Source organism: Salvelinus namaycush, chromosome 6, assembly GCF_016432855.1.
Source record: "Salvelinus namaycush isolate Seneca chromosome 6, SaNama_1.0, whole genome shotgun sequence".
Lineage (NCBI taxonomy): Eukaryota > Metazoa > Chordata > Actinopteri > Salmoniformes > Salmonidae > Salvelinus > Salvelinus namaycush.
The window spans coordinates 23,554,919-23,573,952 of record NC_052312.1 but is presented as its reverse complement, the minus strand read 5'-3'; the positions used below and the strand labels follow the sequence as shown (position 1 = coordinate 23,573,952).

General features: G+C 42.8%; 1 protein-coding gene across 2 annotated transcripts in view; it reads left to right on the top strand.

Annotated features, from left to right (window-relative positions):
* The window catches only part of LOC120049804 (myotubularin-like), a 61,867-nt gene that overhangs the window by 39,314 nt on the left and 3,519 nt on the right, over positions 1-19,034 (top strand). For both annotated transcript variants that reach the window (XM_038996243.1, XM_038996242.1), the window contains 8 exons: positions 933-1,082; positions 1,363-1,548; positions 4,934-5,119; positions 5,467-5,622; positions 5,884-5,931; positions 6,309-6,401; positions 9,468-9,581; positions 10,902-11,078. In XM_038996243.1, the coding sequence (XP_038852171.1) occupies positions 933-1,082; positions 1,363-1,548; positions 4,934-5,119; positions 5,467-5,622; positions 5,884-5,931; positions 6,309-6,401; positions 9,468-9,581; positions 10,902-11,078 (1,110 nt within the window). The remainder of the gene's footprint in view (positions 1-932; positions 1,083-1,362; positions 1,549-4,933; positions 5,120-5,466; positions 5,623-5,883; positions 5,932-6,308; positions 6,402-9,467; positions 9,582-10,901; positions 11,079-19,034) is intronic.

The window sequence follows — 19,034 nt, the reverse complement described above, 5'->3', positions numbered from 1 at the left end:
CAAAAAAAGCCCTTACCAGAATGCTAACAAAATGCTAACAAGTACTAAGGCATCCTCATAGAGAATGCTAACTAAATGCTAACGAACATTTTGTAGTTTCTGAACTAAACTGTACAGGTATACAAGTAACTCAAAAATGCTACTCACAGTTTGCTGAACCCCCAAACAAATATTAGCCAGCAAGGCTCTTGATCCAGGAGGGAATTATCTGCTGTTACCAAGCGAATGCATGATTGTTTTTGGAAGAAGCTAACCACTTAGCTGGATGGCTAACTAGCTACTAAATTAGCAAACCAAATGCACAACTGCAGAGAATTTAGCACATTTTAGACAGTTAACTTAATAGTTATAAGATATCTAGCTGGCAAACATTTAGTTGTGAATTTCATACGGTATTTAGATCACCTGGTGCATGCTACACGACAGTGAGTGACTCTGGTCTCTTGTTGTTGTGTGCTTATAAACAAACACCACGTGACTTGGAACTACCATAAGCTACATAATAATGTGACAGGTGAAATGAAGAACGCAATGTTCTTTATCTCCTAACGTATTGCACAAGTTGTCTGCAGGTATTTACTTAAAAAGTAGCTACAAATATTCAAATGTATTAAAAAATGTCAAATAAATTTTTGGAACTGTATTGACTGTATTGAAAAACCATCCCGCGGCTTTTTCCAAATACCCCTGTATACGGAATATACGGTATACTGCCCAAGCCTAGTAGTTGGCCAACATCCTAAGACACTTTGTGTTGGTGTTTCTTTATTTTGGCAGTTACCTGTACTTAGTCTGTTTTTAAATACTGTCCTTATCCTGGCATCAGTGATGTAGACAGTACTACATCACTGATGCCACTTCACCAATAATGCCTCCGAGTCACAACCTGCAATCTCTTCTCTGATTGGCTGTTTGTCTACCCCGGTCCCCAGGGCTTACCCACTGACAAGTGGCGTATCACGTTCATCAATGACAATTATGAGCTGTGTGACACCTACCCCACTATACTGGTGGTTCCCTTCAAAGCTACAGAGGAAGACCTGAGGAAAGTGTCTACCTTCAGGTCGAGAGGACGCATACCGGTAAATCCCCATTTCCTCATCCTATCCTCACACTCTTCCTGCCCTCTCTATTCACCTTATCCCGCTTTCCTTCTTTCTTTTCCTCCATCTCTTTATCCCTCTATCATATCCCTGTGTTCTATCTATCTTACTTCCTCCCACCCAACCCCCCTCCCTCTCCCACACCCCTCCGTCTCCCACCTCCCCACTTACCTAACCCTCTCTCTCGCTCGCTCTAACACTGCGTCTTTCTTTCTCTCCTCTCTCTCACACTGCGTCTTTCTTTCTCCTCTTTCTCTAGGTCCTATCCTGGATCCACCGTGAGAACCAGGCCGTTATCTGCCGCTGCTCCCAGCCCCTGGTGGGGATGTCTGGGAAGAGGAACAAGGACGACGAGCGCTACCTGGACGTGATCCGGGAGGCCAACGGCACTGCCAAGCTCACAATCTACGACGCACGGCCCAGCGTCAACGCCGTTGCCAACAAGGTCAGGGGACAAAGGTCACTGAAAGGTCACAATGGGGTCAATGGATCAAATAGGGACAATTCCACCCTTTTTTATTTACATGTACAGGCAAGCTAGCGAGGAATCTTTGGTATTGAGTTTTCTTTATGTGAGCTCCTACGTCACAGCAAAGCTTTGCTACATAGAGACAGAGTGATATGGTGCAATGTTTTGGAAGGAGGTGTGTTGGCTATGGTGTCTTTTAGACATCCACATAGAATGTTGTGTTCTCTTGTTGTCTACTGTAGGGCCTTGCTAGTAGTCTCCTACATTGTTTACTGGTGTCAGTACCGAGGAGCTAGTGTTTATAAGCTAAGAGGACAAAACAACTACACTGTGTGTGAGTGTGTTTGGACTCTACTGATATGGAATCTATGAGGATAATCCCAAAATATCTGACACCCAAGTGATAGGCTTTTAACAGCTAGCTGCCCTCTGCACATTGTGCCCGCAGTGTGTGTGTCAATGACTGATCAAAAGCCCAAAGCATTTACTAATGACCCTGTTTGAATAACCTCAAGGAAGGAATGGGTAGCACTTTATATTAACATCTTTGAATAAGGCATTTATAATGGATTAGTACATAGTTTATTAATTTAATAATCCTTACTTCCACATTTGTAGAATCATAAAACACGGGACGAGATGTTAAAACTGTCCATTGTGCCAATAGATGGTATGCACTCACATGAGATTTGCCGTGATGTTGACAGAGTGGCATGGGAGGTTTATTTCTTAGACTGGGTTAAGATGTCAATTTTGGGACACATCCTCAGTAGTGTGCCTTCGAATCAGTGGGTGTTTCGGCCTTTAATCACTAAACACCCTCATCAAAGGTGGCCAGCTAAAGGGTGATCAAGCCTTAGCTTGTGTCCCATGCCCAATTAAGATTTCCCACGGGACTATGCAAGGCAGGGGCGTCCTCTTCCCTGAGCCAGCCCTACAGCTGACCGCATACCTCATATGCCCTCCTCAAGTTGGAGGGATCTGAATTGGGTTCTCAGGTGGGGGTGGGGGGTCATGAAATTATAGCCCAGCAAGGGTCCTTCCGTTTGATCCAGATCCACTGGCTGCCTCTTTCAGCTGCTTGAGAAACTGCTCTGACGGTCTGCCGCAGAGCCTGTCCATGGATTCCAAGTTCTTTCAGCAACCTGATGGTGGAAAAAGCCACGAATCCTCTGCATCCCACTTCAACTGGCCAGACTTTTGCATTCCAGCCACGCTGAGTTGCGTCTGCTGCCAACTCTGTGTAACGCAGTTTCTTACGCTCGTAGGCCTCTTCAACAGAGTTTTCCCACGGGACTGTGAGCTCTATGATGTACACAGCCTTTCGTGAAGGGGACCAGAGTACCATGTCTGGCCTAAGGTTGGTAGAAGCAATCTCAGGTGGAAAAATGAGTTGCTGGCCAATATCGACAAGCATCTTCCAGTCCCGGGCCATGCCTAGGTGTCCAGTTTCTGGCTTTGTAGGAGGATGCTTGGGCCTTTTCTGTCCCTCCCGGATGAATGTTGTTGTTTTGACGGGATTGCTTGTTTTTGGAGGTAATGAATTGGTTGCACTCCTCTTGGTCTCAAGTGCTGCAGCCAGGCTCTTGAGGACCTGATTGTGCCTCCAGGTGTAGCGGCCTTGTGAGAGGCTGGTCTTGCAACCTGTCATTATATGCCTGAGAGTCGCTGGAGCTGGGCAGAGGGGGCAGGTCAGGTCCTCGCCATACCATTGATGTAGGTTTTTTGGTGATGGAAGCACATCATAAACAGCTCTTATGATGAAGCTGATGTTGCTTGCCTCCATTTGCCAAAGCTCACTCCAGTTGATCTTTCTCCTCTCCAGGCCTTCCCACCGCGTCCATTGCCCTTGTTTAGCAAGAGAGACAGCCTTTGCACTTCTTGCAGTCTCCTCCTGTCTGCGCACCTCCTCGACCACTAATATTTGTAAATATTAGTAAACAATTTATTCACATTTATAAACAACTTTTAAAGTATGTTATGATTCCTAAGATCTTTTCTAAGATTTTGAATATACAGCTCTGGAAAAAATTGAAACCACTGCAAAATTATCAGTTTCTCTGGTTTTACATGTATGTGTTTGGGTAAAATTAACATTTTTGTTTTATTATATAAACTGACAAAATTTCTCCCAAATTCCAAATAAAATATTGTCATTTAGAGCATTTATTTGCAGAACTGGTCAAAATAACAAAAAAGATGCCATGTTTTCAGACCTTGAAAAATGCAAAGAAAATTAGTTCATATTTTTAAACAACACAATACTAATGTTTTAAGTTCAGAAATCAATATTTGGTGGAATAACCCTGATTTTCAATCACAGCTTTCATGCGTCTTGGCATGCTCTCCACCAGTCTTTCACATTGATGTTGGGTGACTTTATGCCACTCCTGGCGCATACCTTCAAGCAGCTCAGCTTTGTTTGATGGCTTGTGACCATCCATCTTCCTGTTGATCACATTCCAGAGGTTTTCAATGGTGTTCAGGTCTGGAGATTGGGCTGGCCATGACAGGGTCTTGATCTGGTGGTCCTCCATCCACACCTTGATTGACCTGGCTGTGTGGCATGGAGCATTGTCCTGCTGGAAAAACCAAAACCAACATTGTCAGAGCAGTTTTTCTTCCAGGACAACCTTGTACGTGGATTGATTCATGCGTCCTTCACAAAGACAAATCTGCCCGATTCCAGCCTTGCTGAAGCACCCCCAGATCATCACCAATCCTCCACCAAATTTCACAGTGGGTGTGAGACCTGGAGAGGCCTACGAGCCACAGTGTCTCGCACCCACTGTGAAATATTTTCTTTGTATTATTCGAGGTCTGACAACACTGCATTTTTTGTTTCTTATTTTGACCAGTTGTCATTTTCTGCAAATAAATTCTCTAAATGACATTTTTTTTATTTGGAATTTGGGAGAAATGTTGTCAGTAGTTTATAGAATAAAACAAAAATGTAAATTTTACCCAAACACATACCTATAAATAGTAAAACCGGAGAAACTGATCATTTTGCAGTGGTCTCTTAATTTTTTGCAGAACTGTAGGTCCTTAAGCCATTTACTAATCATTAGTGAAATCTTTTTGCAAGCCCTCGCTTTAGATGAGGCCTATTTATACTTTATAAATACTTTATAAATGTTTAGAATGACCAGTGTAATTTCGAACAAAAAGACGGACATGCCATTGGTAGACATTCCAGCATTACCTGATGCTTCTTAAGTTCTCAAAATGGCCCTTATTTTTTTCAGTATTCAAACATAACGGTTAAATAAAATAGATTTCTTTTTTTTTTTGTCCATGAATGATGACATCACTCTCTAACCTTAACCCGTGACCTCTGACCTCTATTCCATCCCTATAGGCCACGGGTGGGGGTTACGAAGGTGACGATACTTATCAGAACGCTGAGCTGGTGTTTCTGGACATACACAACATCCACGTCATGAGAGAGTCACTGAAGAAGCTAAAGGACATCGTCTATCCCAATGTAGAGGAGTCACACTGGCTGTCTAGTCTGGAGTCTACACACTGGCTAGAACACATCAAGGTAGGGATGTGCACACACCAGGGTTGGGCTCAATTCGAATTGAAGTCAGTCAATTCAGGAAGTGATTTGAATAAAAAATAAATGACTTCTCCCTTTCAGTTTATCGAGAAGTCTTTGTCAATCATTGAATTGGAATTTCAGTTTGCTTCCTGAATTGACTGCCTTCAATTAGAATTGAGCCCAACCCTGGCACACACACACCTTAACACCCCTCTCTTCTCTAGCTGGTGTAATTGGGAGCCATCCATGTAGCAGAAAAGATCAGTGGGGGTAACAGTGTGGTGGTCCACTGTAGTGACTTTAACTCTCTTGTTCTTTCTCTCGCTCTCTTACTCTCCTCTCTCCAGCTCGTCCTCTCCGGAGCCATCCAGGTAGCAGATAAGATATCGGGGGGTAACTCTGTGGTGGTCCACTGTAGTGATGGGTGGGATCGGACAGCCCAGCTCACCTCTCTGGCCATGCTGATGCTGGACAGCCACTACCGCACCCTCAGGGGCTTCCAGGTGAGTAAGAAGGATGGGAGAGAAGGGGAGAGGGAGGGTGGGAGCAAGAGAAAGGGTAAGTGATGAAGAGGGGACAGCCACTACAGCACCCTCAGGGGCTTTCAGGTGAGTAGGAGGGATGGATGGAGGGAGGAAGAGGTAAGGGAAGAACAGGGGACAGCCACTATCACACACTCAATGGATTCCAGGTATGTATGAATTGTTGTACTCAAATTGATGAGGCAACTAGATGTATAAATATAAATTTATTAATTCATTCAGGTGCTGCTGGAGAAGGAGTGGATCAGCTTCGGACACAAGTTTGCCTCTGTAAGTCAGACAAAGGCTTTTTGTTCTCCTTGTAGACATTTAATCCCATTTCTGATCAGGAAAACCAGGCTCTGTGCTGTCCATGTTCAGAGTTTTATTTCTTTCTATATAACTCATTATTTCTAGAAACGTATATGTGCCCTCACTCTTGTATAAATCAGTCCCAGGGCTGCAATTGTCACTCCATGTGATGTACCAGCTGTTCCAGCTGTACCAACTTCCCTGTTAACGGCACCTATACTGTCTGCAATGTTATGACTGTGTGATTGCATAGATATCACCTCTGTCTTACAGCATGTAAATGACAAAAAAGTACAAACTACAGTGACAGGAAGCTGATAACACGCCATATTGTTTCTCTGTCTGTGTATGTGTAGAGGATAGGACACGGGGATAAGAACCATGCAGACCAGGATAGGTCTCCTATCTTTGTACAGTTCATAGACTGTGTCTGGCAGATGACCAAACAGGTAGGTACACACACTCACTCACCTGTGTATGGCTACGGCTCTATCTGAATTTGTCTCCACCTTCTCAACCGTATTGGTGAGAAGGCCTAAGGTCCCTCTCGGACCTTCTTCTCCAATGGGTTTTGAGAAGGAAATAAGGAGAGAGGATGCAAGGAATCAAGGAAATAATAACTGAGACAGAGCCTACAAGTTGTTTTCGAACCAGTCAAGCAATCAAATGTATTTTTCAAGCCCTTTTTACATCAGCTGATGTCACAAAGTGTTATACAGAAACCCAGCCTAAAACCCCAAACAGCAAGCAATGCAAATGTAGGAGCACGGTGGCTAGGAAAAACTCCTTAGAAAGGCAGGAAGAAACCTAGAGAGGAACCAGGCTCTGAGGGGTGGCCAGTCCTCTTCTGGATGTGCTGGGTGGAGATTATAACAGAACATGGCCAAGATGTTCAAACGTTCATAGATGACCAGCAGGGTCAAATAATAATAATCACAGTGGTTGTCGAGGGTGCAACAGGTCAGCACCTCAGGAGTAAATATCAGTTGACTTTTCATAGCCGATCATTCAGAGTTAGAGACAGCAGGTGCGGTAGAGAGAGAGTCAAAAACAGCAGGTCTGGGACAAGGTAGCATGTCCGGTGAACAGGTCAGAGTTCCATAGCTGCAGGCAGAACCGTTGAAACTGGAGCAGCAGCACGACCAGGTGGACTGGGGACAGCAATGAGTCATCAGGCCAGGTAGTCCTGAGGCATGGTCCTAGAAGAGAGAGAAAGAAAGAGAATTAGAAGGAGCTTACTTAAATTCACACAGGACACCGGATAAAACAGAAGAAATACTCCAGATATAAGACTGACCCTAGCCCCTGGACACAAACTATTGCAGCATAATTACTGGAGGCTGAGACAGGAGGGGTCGGGGGACACTGTGGCCCCGTCCGACTATACCCCCGGACAGGGCCAACCAGGCAGGATATAACCCCCCCCACTAGAGGGATACCTTCAACCACCAACTTACTACCCTGAGACAAGGCAGAGTATAGCCCACAAAGATCTCCCCCACGGCACAAACCCGAGGGGGGCGCCAACCCGGACAGGAAGATCATGTCAGAGACTCAACCCACTCAAGTGACGCACCCCTCCTAGGGATGGCATGGAAGAGCACCAGTAAGCTAGTGACTCAGCCCCCATAAAATGGGTTAGAGGCAGAGAATCACAGTGGAGAGAGGGGAACCGGCAAGGCAGAGACAGCAAGGGTGGTTCGTCGCTCCAGTGCCTTTCCGTTCACCATCACCCCCCTGGGCCAGACTACACTCAATCATAGGACCTACTGAAGAGATGAGTCTTCAATAAAGACTTAAAGGTCGAGACCGAGTCTGCGTCTCTCACATGGGTAGGCAGACCGTTCCATAAAAATGGATCTCTATAGGAGAAAGCCCTACCTCCAGCTGTTTGCTTAGAAATTCTAGGGACAATAAGGAGGCCTGTGTCTTGTGACCGTAGCTTACGTGTAGGTATGTACGGCAGGACCAAATCGGAAAGATGGGTAGGAGCAAGCCCATGTAATGCTTTGTTGGTTAGCAGTAAAACCTTGAATTCAGCCCTAGCCTTAACAGGAAGCCAGTGTAGAGAGGCTAGCACTGGAGTAATATGATACAATGTTTTGGTTCTAGTCAAGATTCTAGCAGCCGTATTTTGCACTAACTGAAGTTTATTTAGTGCTTTATCCGGGTAGCCGGAAAGTAGAGAATTGCAGTAGTCTAATTTAGAAGTGACAAAAGCATGGATATATTTTTCTGCATCATTTTTGGACAAAAGGTTTCTGATTTTTGCAATGTTACGTAGATGGAAAAAAATCTGTCCTTGAAACAGCCTTGATATGTTCGTCAAAAGAGAGATCAGGGTCCAAAGTAACGGCGAGGTCCTTCACAGTTTTATTTGAGACGACTGTACAACCATCAAGATAAATTGTTAGATGTCACAGAAGATCTCTTTATTTCTTGGTACCTAAAACTAGCATCTCTGTTTTGTCCGAGTTTAAAAGTAAAACATTTGCCGCCATCCACTTCCTTATGTCTGAAATACAGGCTTCCAGGAAGAGCAATTTTGTGGCTTCACCATGTTTCATCGAAATGTACAGCTGTGTATTGTCTGCATAGCAGTGAAAGTTAACATTATGTTTCCGAATGACATCACCAAGAGGTAAAATATATAGTGAAAACAATAGTGGTCCTAAAACGGAACCTTGAGGAACACCGAAATTTACAGTTGATTTGTCAGAGGACAAACCATTCACAGAGACAAACTGATATCTTTCCAACAGATAAGATCTAAACCAGGCCAGAACTTGTCCGTGTAGACCAATTTGGGTTTCCAATCTCTCCAAAATAATTGTGGTGATCGATGGTATCAAAAGCAGCACTAAGGTCTAGGAGCATGAGGACAGATGCAGAGCCTTGGTCTGATGCCATTAAAAGGTAATTTACCACCTTCACGAGTGCAGTCTCAGTGCTATGATGGGGTCTAAAACCAGACTGAAGCGTTTCGTATGCATTGTTAGTCTTCAGGAATGGGAGATTCGATATAGGCCGATTAGTTATTTATTTTAATTTTTCTGGGTCAAGGTTTGGCTTTTTCAAGCAAGGCTTTATTGCTGTCACTTTTAGTGAGTTTGGTACACATCCGGTGGATAGGTAGCCGTTTATTATGTTCAACATAGGAGGGCCAAGCACAGGAAGCAGCTCTTTCAGTAGTTTAGTTGGAATTGGGTCCAGTATGCAGCTTGAAGGTTTAGAGGCCATGACTATTTTCATCAATGTGTCAAGAGATATAGTATTAAAAAAACTTGAATGTCTCCCTTGATCCTAAGTCCTGGCAGTGTTGTGTGCAGACTCAGGACAACTGAGCTTTGGAGAAATACGCAGATTTAAAGAGGAGTCCATAATTTGCTTTCTAATGATCATGATCTTTTCGTCAAATAAGTTAATGAATTTATCACTGCTGAAGTGAAAGCCATCCAGGCTTTACATTTCTCTCTTTCTCCTTCTCCTCTCTTCTTTCCTTATTTCCCCATCAGTTCCCGACAGCGTTTGAGTTCAACGAGCGGCTCCTAATGACCATCCTGGATCACCTGTTCAGCTGTCGCTTTGGAACCTTCCTCTACAACTGTGAGAGCGCCAGACACACCAACGTAAGTCAGACTGTTACTATCTGTTTATCGCTCTCTCTCTCTCTCTGTTTCTGTTTCCCTCTCTCTCTTCCTCTACAACTGTGAGAGCGCCTGGGACACCAACGTAAGTTATGCTGTCACTTTCCTCATTCTCTCCTCTATCTATTTTTCTCCCTCTGTTTATCGCTCTCTCTGTTCCTCTACAACTGCAAGTATCTGAGACCACAACATAATGAGTCAGAGCCCCACTTCTCTATCTTTTGGTAATTTCCTCCTTTCCAATACACCCTCTCTTCTCTACAATATTTCTCACTCCCAACCCTCTCTCCATCTCCAACCATTTCCCTGTCTAATATGTCTCTCTCCCTCTCTTTGTCCCACCACGCTCCCTCCCCCTCCCTCTCTCCATCCTGATCATGTGAAGTAGAGCAGAAGAGAGAGGGAGAAAGACGGGACGCATCACTGGTTCTGAGTTTCAAACAGACAGTAATAATGCACTATGGGGGGATGCAACACACAGTAGTACACACTGCACTCACTCTATGACACAAACAAAGAGACTGTCTGCGTAACAGCACATCTAGAAAACACAGATACCCTCTTATCTACACACACCTCTCCCTTTACATCCCAGTGTTAAAATTTGTGGACTGCAGAAGGGTTTAATTATTGGTCCAGAGACTCATTGCTGTATTCGCTCTTTCTTTAGTTTGCTTTCCATCTATCTGTGGTTCCAATGGCTCAGGTAATTCAGGGTTTGATTCAAGCATGGGCCGTATGCTAAATATATCTATTAACTGTAGGTTGCGTTGGACAAAAACGTCTGATTGTTCTCCCGCTCTATCCCTCTCTCTCCATCTCTCTCCAGGAGGTGTGGTCTAAGACGTGTCTCTGTGGTCCAAGACGTGTCTCTGTGGTCCCTGGTCAACAGTAGCCTATGTGGAGTCGCCAGAAAACGTTAACGTCCGGTTTTCAGGGATACAGTATTTTCAACCTAACTGAAGTGCGAACTCTGCTCAGGCGTCTTTCTACGCCTGCTACGTTAGGTTAGGTCGACAGTGACGCGTCCCCTACCTCAACCCTTTCTACACCCCTCTCTCTCAATTTTTATTCTTCCCCTCCATCTCCCTCTCATGGAGGTTCGGTGTAATACGATGTCTCTGTGGTCGTTGGTGAACAGTGATACTTCCCACCTCTCTCTCTTTAACTAAAGTATTATTCTTCTCACCAGGAGGTGTGGTCGTTGATGAACCTGAACCCCTTCTCTCTCTTCCTCATCCCGCTCTCTCACTCTCTCTCTAAACAAATCATTTTTCTTCTTCTCTCCTTCTCTCTCTCCAGGAGGTACGGTCTAAGACAGTGTCCCTGTGGTCGTTGGTGAACAGTGACTCTACTTCCTACCTGAACCCCTTCTACACTCCTGAGTCCAGTAGGGTCCTCTACCCCGTAGCCAGCATGAGACACCTAGAGCTTTGGGTGACTTATTACATCCGCTGGAACCCACGCATACGACAACAGGTACAGCGGGATGGGAGGATGGATGGAGAATAAATGAAAGTACGGTTACACTTTACCCTCTAATAAGGCTACATAACACTGTCATAATGTCCGCTTATGACAACTGACATTACACAGTCCTAACATACATTTAGTCCAGCTAATATACTGTATCGTTATCTAGACCCTCGTTCATAAGGCCTAAATAATACTGTTATAACAATCACAACTGATGTTACAAATTTATAACATAAATGTAATAGGGAGGAGGTCAGAGACCTGACCATGTGGTGCAAGGACAACAACCTCTCCCTCAACGTGAGCAAGACAAAGGAGATGATCGTGGACTACAGGAAAAGGAGGACCGAGCACGCCCCCATTCTCATCGACGGGGCTGTAGTGGAGCAGGTTGAGAGCTTCAAGTTCCTTAGCGTCCACATCACCAACAAACTAACATGGTCCAAGCACACCAAGACAGTCGTGAAGAGGGCATGACAAAACCTATTCCCCCTCAGGAGACTGAAAAGATTTGGCATGGGTCCTCAGATCCTCAAAAGGTTTTACAGCTGCACCGTCGAGAGCATCCTGACGATCCTGAGCAGTTGCCTGGTATGGAAACTGCTCGGCCTCTGACTGCAAGGCAATACAGAGGGTAGTGCGTACGGCCCAGTACATCACCGGGGCCAAGCTTCCTGCCATCCAGGACCTCTATACCAGGCGGTGTCTGAGGAAGGCCCTAAAAATTGTCAAAGACTCCAGCCACCCTATTCATAGACTGTTCTCTCTGCTACTGCACGGCAAACGGTAACGGAGCGCCAAATCTAGGTCCAACAGGTCCATCTAGGTTCTAAACAGCTTCTACCCCCAATCCATAAGACTCCTAAACAGCTAATCAAATGGCTACCCAGACTATTTGCATTGCCCCCCCCCCCTTCTACGCTGCTTCTACTCTGTTGTTATCTATGCGTAGTCACTTTAATAACTCTACCTACATGTACATATTACCTCGACACCGGTGCCCCCGCACATTGACTCTGTACCGGTACCTCCTGTATATTACTACTGCTCTTTAATTATTTGTTATTCTTGCTTCTTACTTTTTTTGAGGTATTTTCTTAAAGCTGCGTTGTTGGCGCATCTGACAAATAAAATTTGATTTGATTGATTTTGATAATCCAGGTAAGCTAGTGGGCTAGCTGACGTTTTGTTCGGATTTAGCCAAAACACAGAATATACCATACTGTCAGTCAGATACACCGGACAATTAGTTGTGGTTATCTTGTGGTCAGTCTGAGTGTGAAGTATCGCCTCTGGGGATTGGTTGGTTTGGCTGCAGTGATGCCGTGGCATCCTATAGGGCTTGCAGTGTGTGTGTGTGTAAATTAAATAATTGTGTATGTCTGTAGAGCACCTGCTGCCTGCCCCCTCCAGTTCTTACACACACACACCCTTCTTACCCTCTGGCTCTTTTAACCCCCCTCCCATCCTCAACACACACATACACACTGATATTCACACACACACTCACTCTAGCCGAAACATCCCTGGCCCCCCTCGGCAGGGCCTGAGTCACTGGAGCTGAAAATCGTCTTTACACAATACACACACACACTGTCAACCACGATTCACCAAATTATATTTTGAAAGAGGAAGCAAAATACTTTAAGCATATGTTCTCTTTGCAGTCTCCATTTCCACTAACTGAAGTTAACTGTAAGGATTTTTTTCCCTAATACTGTAAAATGAACAGCTGTACAGAAAGACTTGTGTGAAGGCCAAATTGTAGAGGATGAACTTCTTGATGCCTTTAAGCCAGGGAAAACTCCAGGGCTGGATGGCATACCAGTTGAGGTATATCTTTTTTTTTTTATGTACTCAAATTTTAACCACTCCTATAAAAATGGTAAACTATCAGGTACTCAGCAAGGTCTGATTTCACTATTACAGGACCCAGGTGGTAAGTATAAAGATCCAGTCCATCTAAAAAACTGGAGGCCCTTTAGACTTCAGTGTTGTGGTGCAAAAATCCTAGAAAAATGCATAGGGCATAGCATTAATCTAACTGCACTGTCCAATTTACTATTACAGTGCTATTACAGTGAAAGAATACCATCCTATTGTTTGAGGAGAGTACAGAGTTATGAACTTGAAGTTATTAATGAACCAATTAGGCACATTTGGGCGGTCTTGATGCAACAGTTTGAACAGAAATACAATGGTTCATTGGATCAGTCTAACACTTTGCACATACGCTGCTGCCATCTAGTGGCCAAAATCTAAATTGCGCCTGGGCTGGAATAATACATTATGGCCTTTTCTTGCATTTCAAAGATGATGGTACAAAAAATTCCCCCCAAGTTATTTTTTTCTTTGTATTTTCTTTTACCAGATCTGATGTGTTATATTCTCCTACAGCCATTTCACATTTCCACAAACTTCAAAGTGTTTCCTTTCAAATGGTATCAAGAATATCCTTGCTTCAGGTTCTGAGCTACAAGGCATGTCATTTCAGGCGAAAATTGAATCCAGCTCTCCAGTCAGCACTCTGTTCTATGGTAGCAAGATCTTATTTCCTATTTTTGCTAACTTTCTATTGAAATTTGTTGTAGTGAATTCATTTCTTTCTTTAGGGATATGAATACTGAGTATGTCCACTTCACCATCATTTTATTGATTAACTAAACGGTAATGTAAAAGTTGTATTTTTTTAGCAATCCAATACGTAATATGGTACACTTATCGTACAATAGTTCAGTTGTAATCCAGAGAGGTTAGACAAATTATCTAGATCCTCTATGAGACTGTGCAGAGATCCAAATTACAGATATAAGAGGAAACTTGAGTTGTCAGCATGCAATGACACCTTTGTTTTTAAGCCTTGGATTTCTAGCCCCTCTCTATTATTATTTGATCTGATGTTAATAGCTAACATTTTGATGGCCATAATAAATAGATACGCCGACAGTGGACAACCTTGTTTTACGCCGACAGTTTAATTCTTTCTGAGAAGTAGCCATTATTTGTTGTTTTACTAATAACTTGAACCCATTGTATAAGAGATTCTCAAATTCAAATAGTCCAGGCCGTTATATATAAATTCTAGTCGTACTTTATCAAAAGCCTTTTCAGAATCTACCATGAATACCAGACCTGGTTTCCCAGATGTTTCATAGTATTCTACTGTTTCCAGTACTTGTCTTATATTATCTCCAATTTTAGCCCATGTAAAAAAAAAAAACCTGTCTGATCAGGATGAATAATATCCGAAAATACCTTTTTTAAAGAGGAACCTCACATTAATATCAATGCAGAATTGACAGAAAAAAGTCTTATTGAATCTCAAGTCAGGATTGAGTCATTTGACCCTATGTTGTAGGCTCTATTTGTGGAGAAATCTCCCTGATTTTAATTTTTTAGTCATATCCCAGTTTATCTGTTTACTTATGGCCCTGCCTATTCCGAACAATTCATTTTTTTCATTATATAAACAAAAAATATTGAACATTATTTGGAACGATAAGCCAGACAAAATTAAACATGCTTATTTGTGTAATGAATATGATTTCAGGAGGCTAAAATTATTAAATCATTAAACCTCTATCCAGATTAGAACCTCTCACTTTCAGTTAATTGAAAATGGAACCATTTTCTAATTATTTCCCTTTCTAAAACAATCCATACAATTGCAATTCCAGTTTCATCCCCCAGAAAAGACAGAACAAATATTATGGTTAAACTCAAATATACTAATTGATCAAAAATATATATTTTTTAAATGTATGGAATAAAAATAAATACGGAACTATCTTTGCTAATGATATTATGAATAGGAAAGTTGGAGTAATGTGCAGTTAGAGAACATTTCCATGTATTTTTGTTATCTAAAATTAGAACCAACTGATAGCAGCATTACCGCAAAAATGGAGGCAAGTGGAGAAGGTAGAGAAACCTTTTTGTCTTCCCTTTGTTAAAGACTAAAATTGGCACCAAAACATGTTCATAAATAGAAAAATATAACAATTTCATTTGAGGACCAACATGTTGACAGCGGCGCCATACAGGTTGAAAAAGTAGTTGGGAAGAGATTTTCAATGTGCCGATTCCATGGCACATGATTTATCAAGTGATACACAAAACAACGCTTGATTCAAAAGTTTTTTTTCTATTAAAATTATTGTACAAAATTCTTGCCAACAGAATGTTATGGGCCGATTTTTCTGCGAAGAGACAGAATCATTGGATCACTTATTTTGATATTGCCCCTACAGTATGTAGCTAGTTTCTGGTCAGGTTCAGGAATGGCTGAAAACAAAACATTTACCTAAAATGAACCCTACAAATAGCACTGTTGGGAGATTTGGAAAGCCATAGTCAATCAATCATCATTATAAAAATACATATAGGAAAAATATTCATCCTTAACTTACAATCTGTACATACTATGCGATTTAGAAAGGTTTTGATTGTACTGTATGTGAAACAGAACAGTTGGAAAATAGAGGGTACTTATTTACCTAAGTATTCAGACCCTTTGCTATGAGACTCGAAATTGAGCTCAGGTGCATCCTGTTTCCATTGATCATCCTTTAGATGTTTCTACAACTTGATTGGAGTCCACCTGTGGTAAATTCAATTGATTTGACATGATTTGGAAAGGTACACACCTGTCTATATAAGGTCCCACCGTTGACAGTGCATGTCAGATAATTCCTTCGACCTCATGGCTTGGTTTTTTATCTGTAGAGATCCGAGACAAGATTATGTCGAGGCACAGATCATGGGAAGGGTACCAAAACATTTCTGCAGCATTGAAGGTCCCCAAGAACACAGTGGGCAACATCATTCTTAAATGGAAGAAGTTTGGAACCACAAAGACTCTTCCTAGAGCTGGCCGCCCGGCCAAACTGAGCAATTGGGGGAGATGGGAACCCGATGGTCACTCTGACAGAGCTCCAGAGTTCCTCTGTGGAGATGGGAGGCCCTTCCAGAATGACAACCATCTCTGCAGCACTCCACCAATCAGACCTTTATGGTAGAGTGAAGCCACTCCTCAGTAAAAGGCACGACAGGCCGCGAGGAGTCTGCCAAAAGGCATCTAAAGTACTCTCAGTAAATGAGAAACAAGATTCTCTGGTCTGATGAAATTAAGATTGAACTCTTTGGCCTGAATGCCAAGCATCATGTCTGGAGGAAACCTGTCACCATGCCTTCGGTGTAGCATGGTGGTGGCAACATCATGCTGTAGGGATGTTTTTCAGCAGCAGGGACTGGGAGACTAGTAAGGATTGAGTGAAAGATGAACGGAGCAAAGTACAGAGAGGTTTGATTTTATTAGGATCTCTGTTAGTCCTCATTTGGACTAATCTTCCAAGAGTTCTTAAACATTAAAATACAATTTATAATGCAATCACATATTCACATACAGGTTGTAGAGGGTGCAACAGGTCAGCACCTCAGGAGTAAATGTCAGTTGGCTTTTCATAGCCAATCATTCAGAGTATCTCTACCGCTCCTGCTGTCTCTAGAGAGTTGAAAACAGCAGGTCTGGGACAAGGTAGCACGTCCGGTGAACAGGTCAGGGTTCCATAGCCACAGGCAGAACAGTTGAAACTGGAGCAGCAGCATGACCAGGTGGACTGGGGACAGCAAGGAGTCATCAGGCCAGGTAGTCCTGGGGCATGGTCCTAGGGCTCAGGTCCTCCGAGAGAGAGAATTAGAGAGAGCATACATACAGTTTAAGTCGGAAGTTTACATACACCTTAGCCAAATACATTTAAACTCAGTTTTTCACAATTCCTGACATTTAATCCTAGTAAAAATTCCCTGTCTTAGGTCAGTTAGGATCACCACTTTATTTTAAGAATGTGAAATGTCAGAATAATAGAGAAAATGATTTATTTCAGCTTTTATTTCTTTCATCACATTCCCAGTGGGTCAGAAGATTACATACTCAATTAGTATTTGGTAGCATTGCCTTTAAATTGTTTAACTTGGATCAAACATTTCGGGTAGCCTTCCACAAGCTTCCCACAATAAGTTGGATGAATTTTGGCCCATTCCTCCTGACAGAGCTGGTGTAACTGAGTCAGGGTTGGAGGCCTTCTTGCTCACACACGCTTTTTCAGTTCTGCCCACAAATATTCTATGGGATTGAGGTCAGGGCTTTGTGATGGCCACTCCAATACCTTGACTTTGTTGTCCTTAAGCCATTTTGCCACAACTTTGGAAGTATGCTTGGGGTCATTGTCCATTTGGAAGACCCATTTGCGACCAAGCTTTAACTTCCTGACTGATGTCTTGAGATGTTGCTTCAATATATCCACATAATTTTCCTTCCCTCATGATGCCATCTATTTTGTGAGTGCACCAGTACCTCTTGCAGGAAAGCACCCCCACAACATGATGCTACCACCCCCGTGCTTCATGGTTGGGATGATGTTCTTCGGCTTGCATGCCTTCCCCTTTTTCCTTCAAACATAACGATGGTCATTATGGCCAAACAGTTCTATTTTTGTTTCATCAGACCAGAGGACATTTCTCCAAAAAGTACAATCTTTGTCCCCATGTGCAGTTGCAAACTGTAGTCTGGCTTTTTTTATGGTGGTTTTGGAGCAGTGACTTCTTCCTTGCTGAGTGGCCTTTCAGGTTATGTCGATATAGGACTCGTTTTACTGTGGATATAGATACTTTTGTAACTGTTTCCTCCAGCATCTTCACAAGGTCCTTTGCTGCTGTTCTGGGATTGATTTGCACTTTTCGCACCAAAGCACATTAATCTCTAGGAGACAGAACGTGTCTCCTTCCTGAGCGGTATGACGGCTGCGTGGTCCCATGGTGTTTATACTTGCATACTATTGTTTGTACAGATGAACGTGGTACCTTCAGGCGTTTGGAAATTGCTCCCAAGGATGAACCAGACTTGGGAGCAAGAGGTCTTGGCCAATTTATTTTTATTTTCCCATGATGTCAAGCAAAGAGGCACTGAGTTTGAAGGTAGGCCTTGAAATACATCCACAGGTACGCCTCCAATTGACTCAGGCTAATTTACATAATTTATCAGAAGCTTCTAAAGCCATGACATAATTTTCTGGAATTTTCCAAGCTTAAAGGCACAGTCAACTTAGTGTATGTAAACTTCTGACAACAACTGTATAACACACTGTTACAAACAGACATAATACACTGATATATTGACCAGATAAATACTCTTGATGAAAACATGTTCAGGACATCGGACTGGGGCGAAGGTTCACCTTCCAACAGGACAACGACCCTAATCACACAGCCAAGACAATGCAGGAGTGGCTTCGGGACAAGTCTCTGAATGTCCTTGAGTGGCCCAGCCAGAGCCCGAACTTGAACCTGATCGAACATCTCTGGAGAGACCTGAAAATAGCTGTGCAGCAACGCTCCCCATCCAACCTGACAGAGCTTGAGAGGATCTGCAGAGAATAATGAAACTCCAAGCTTGTAGCGTCATACCCAAGAAGACTCGAGGCTGTAATCGCTGCCAAAAGTGCTTCAACAAAGTACTGAGTAAAGGGTCTGAATACTTCTGTAAATGTGATTTTTAAAAACATTTTTTTTTTTTTTATGAATGTTGAAAAATGTCTAAACCTGTTTTTGCTTGGTCATCATGGGGTATTGTGTGTAGATCTGAATACTTTCCGAATGCACTCTAATAGTTGACACAATATATAATGTATACAGTATGTCACGTGTCAAACTCACTCCACGGAGGGCCAAGTGTCTGCGGTGTTTCACTCTTCCCTTGTATAAGGTTGATGAATTAAGCTCACTAATTAGTAAAGAACTCCCCTCACCTGGTTGTCTCGGGCTTAATTAAAAGGAAAAACCAAAAACCAGCAGGAATGAGTTTGACACCCCTGCTGTATGTGTTTAAGTACTATCTATCCAGATGTAATGTATATCAAATAACTATATTCTTGCTATATACTGTAACTATTGTGGTAAAAA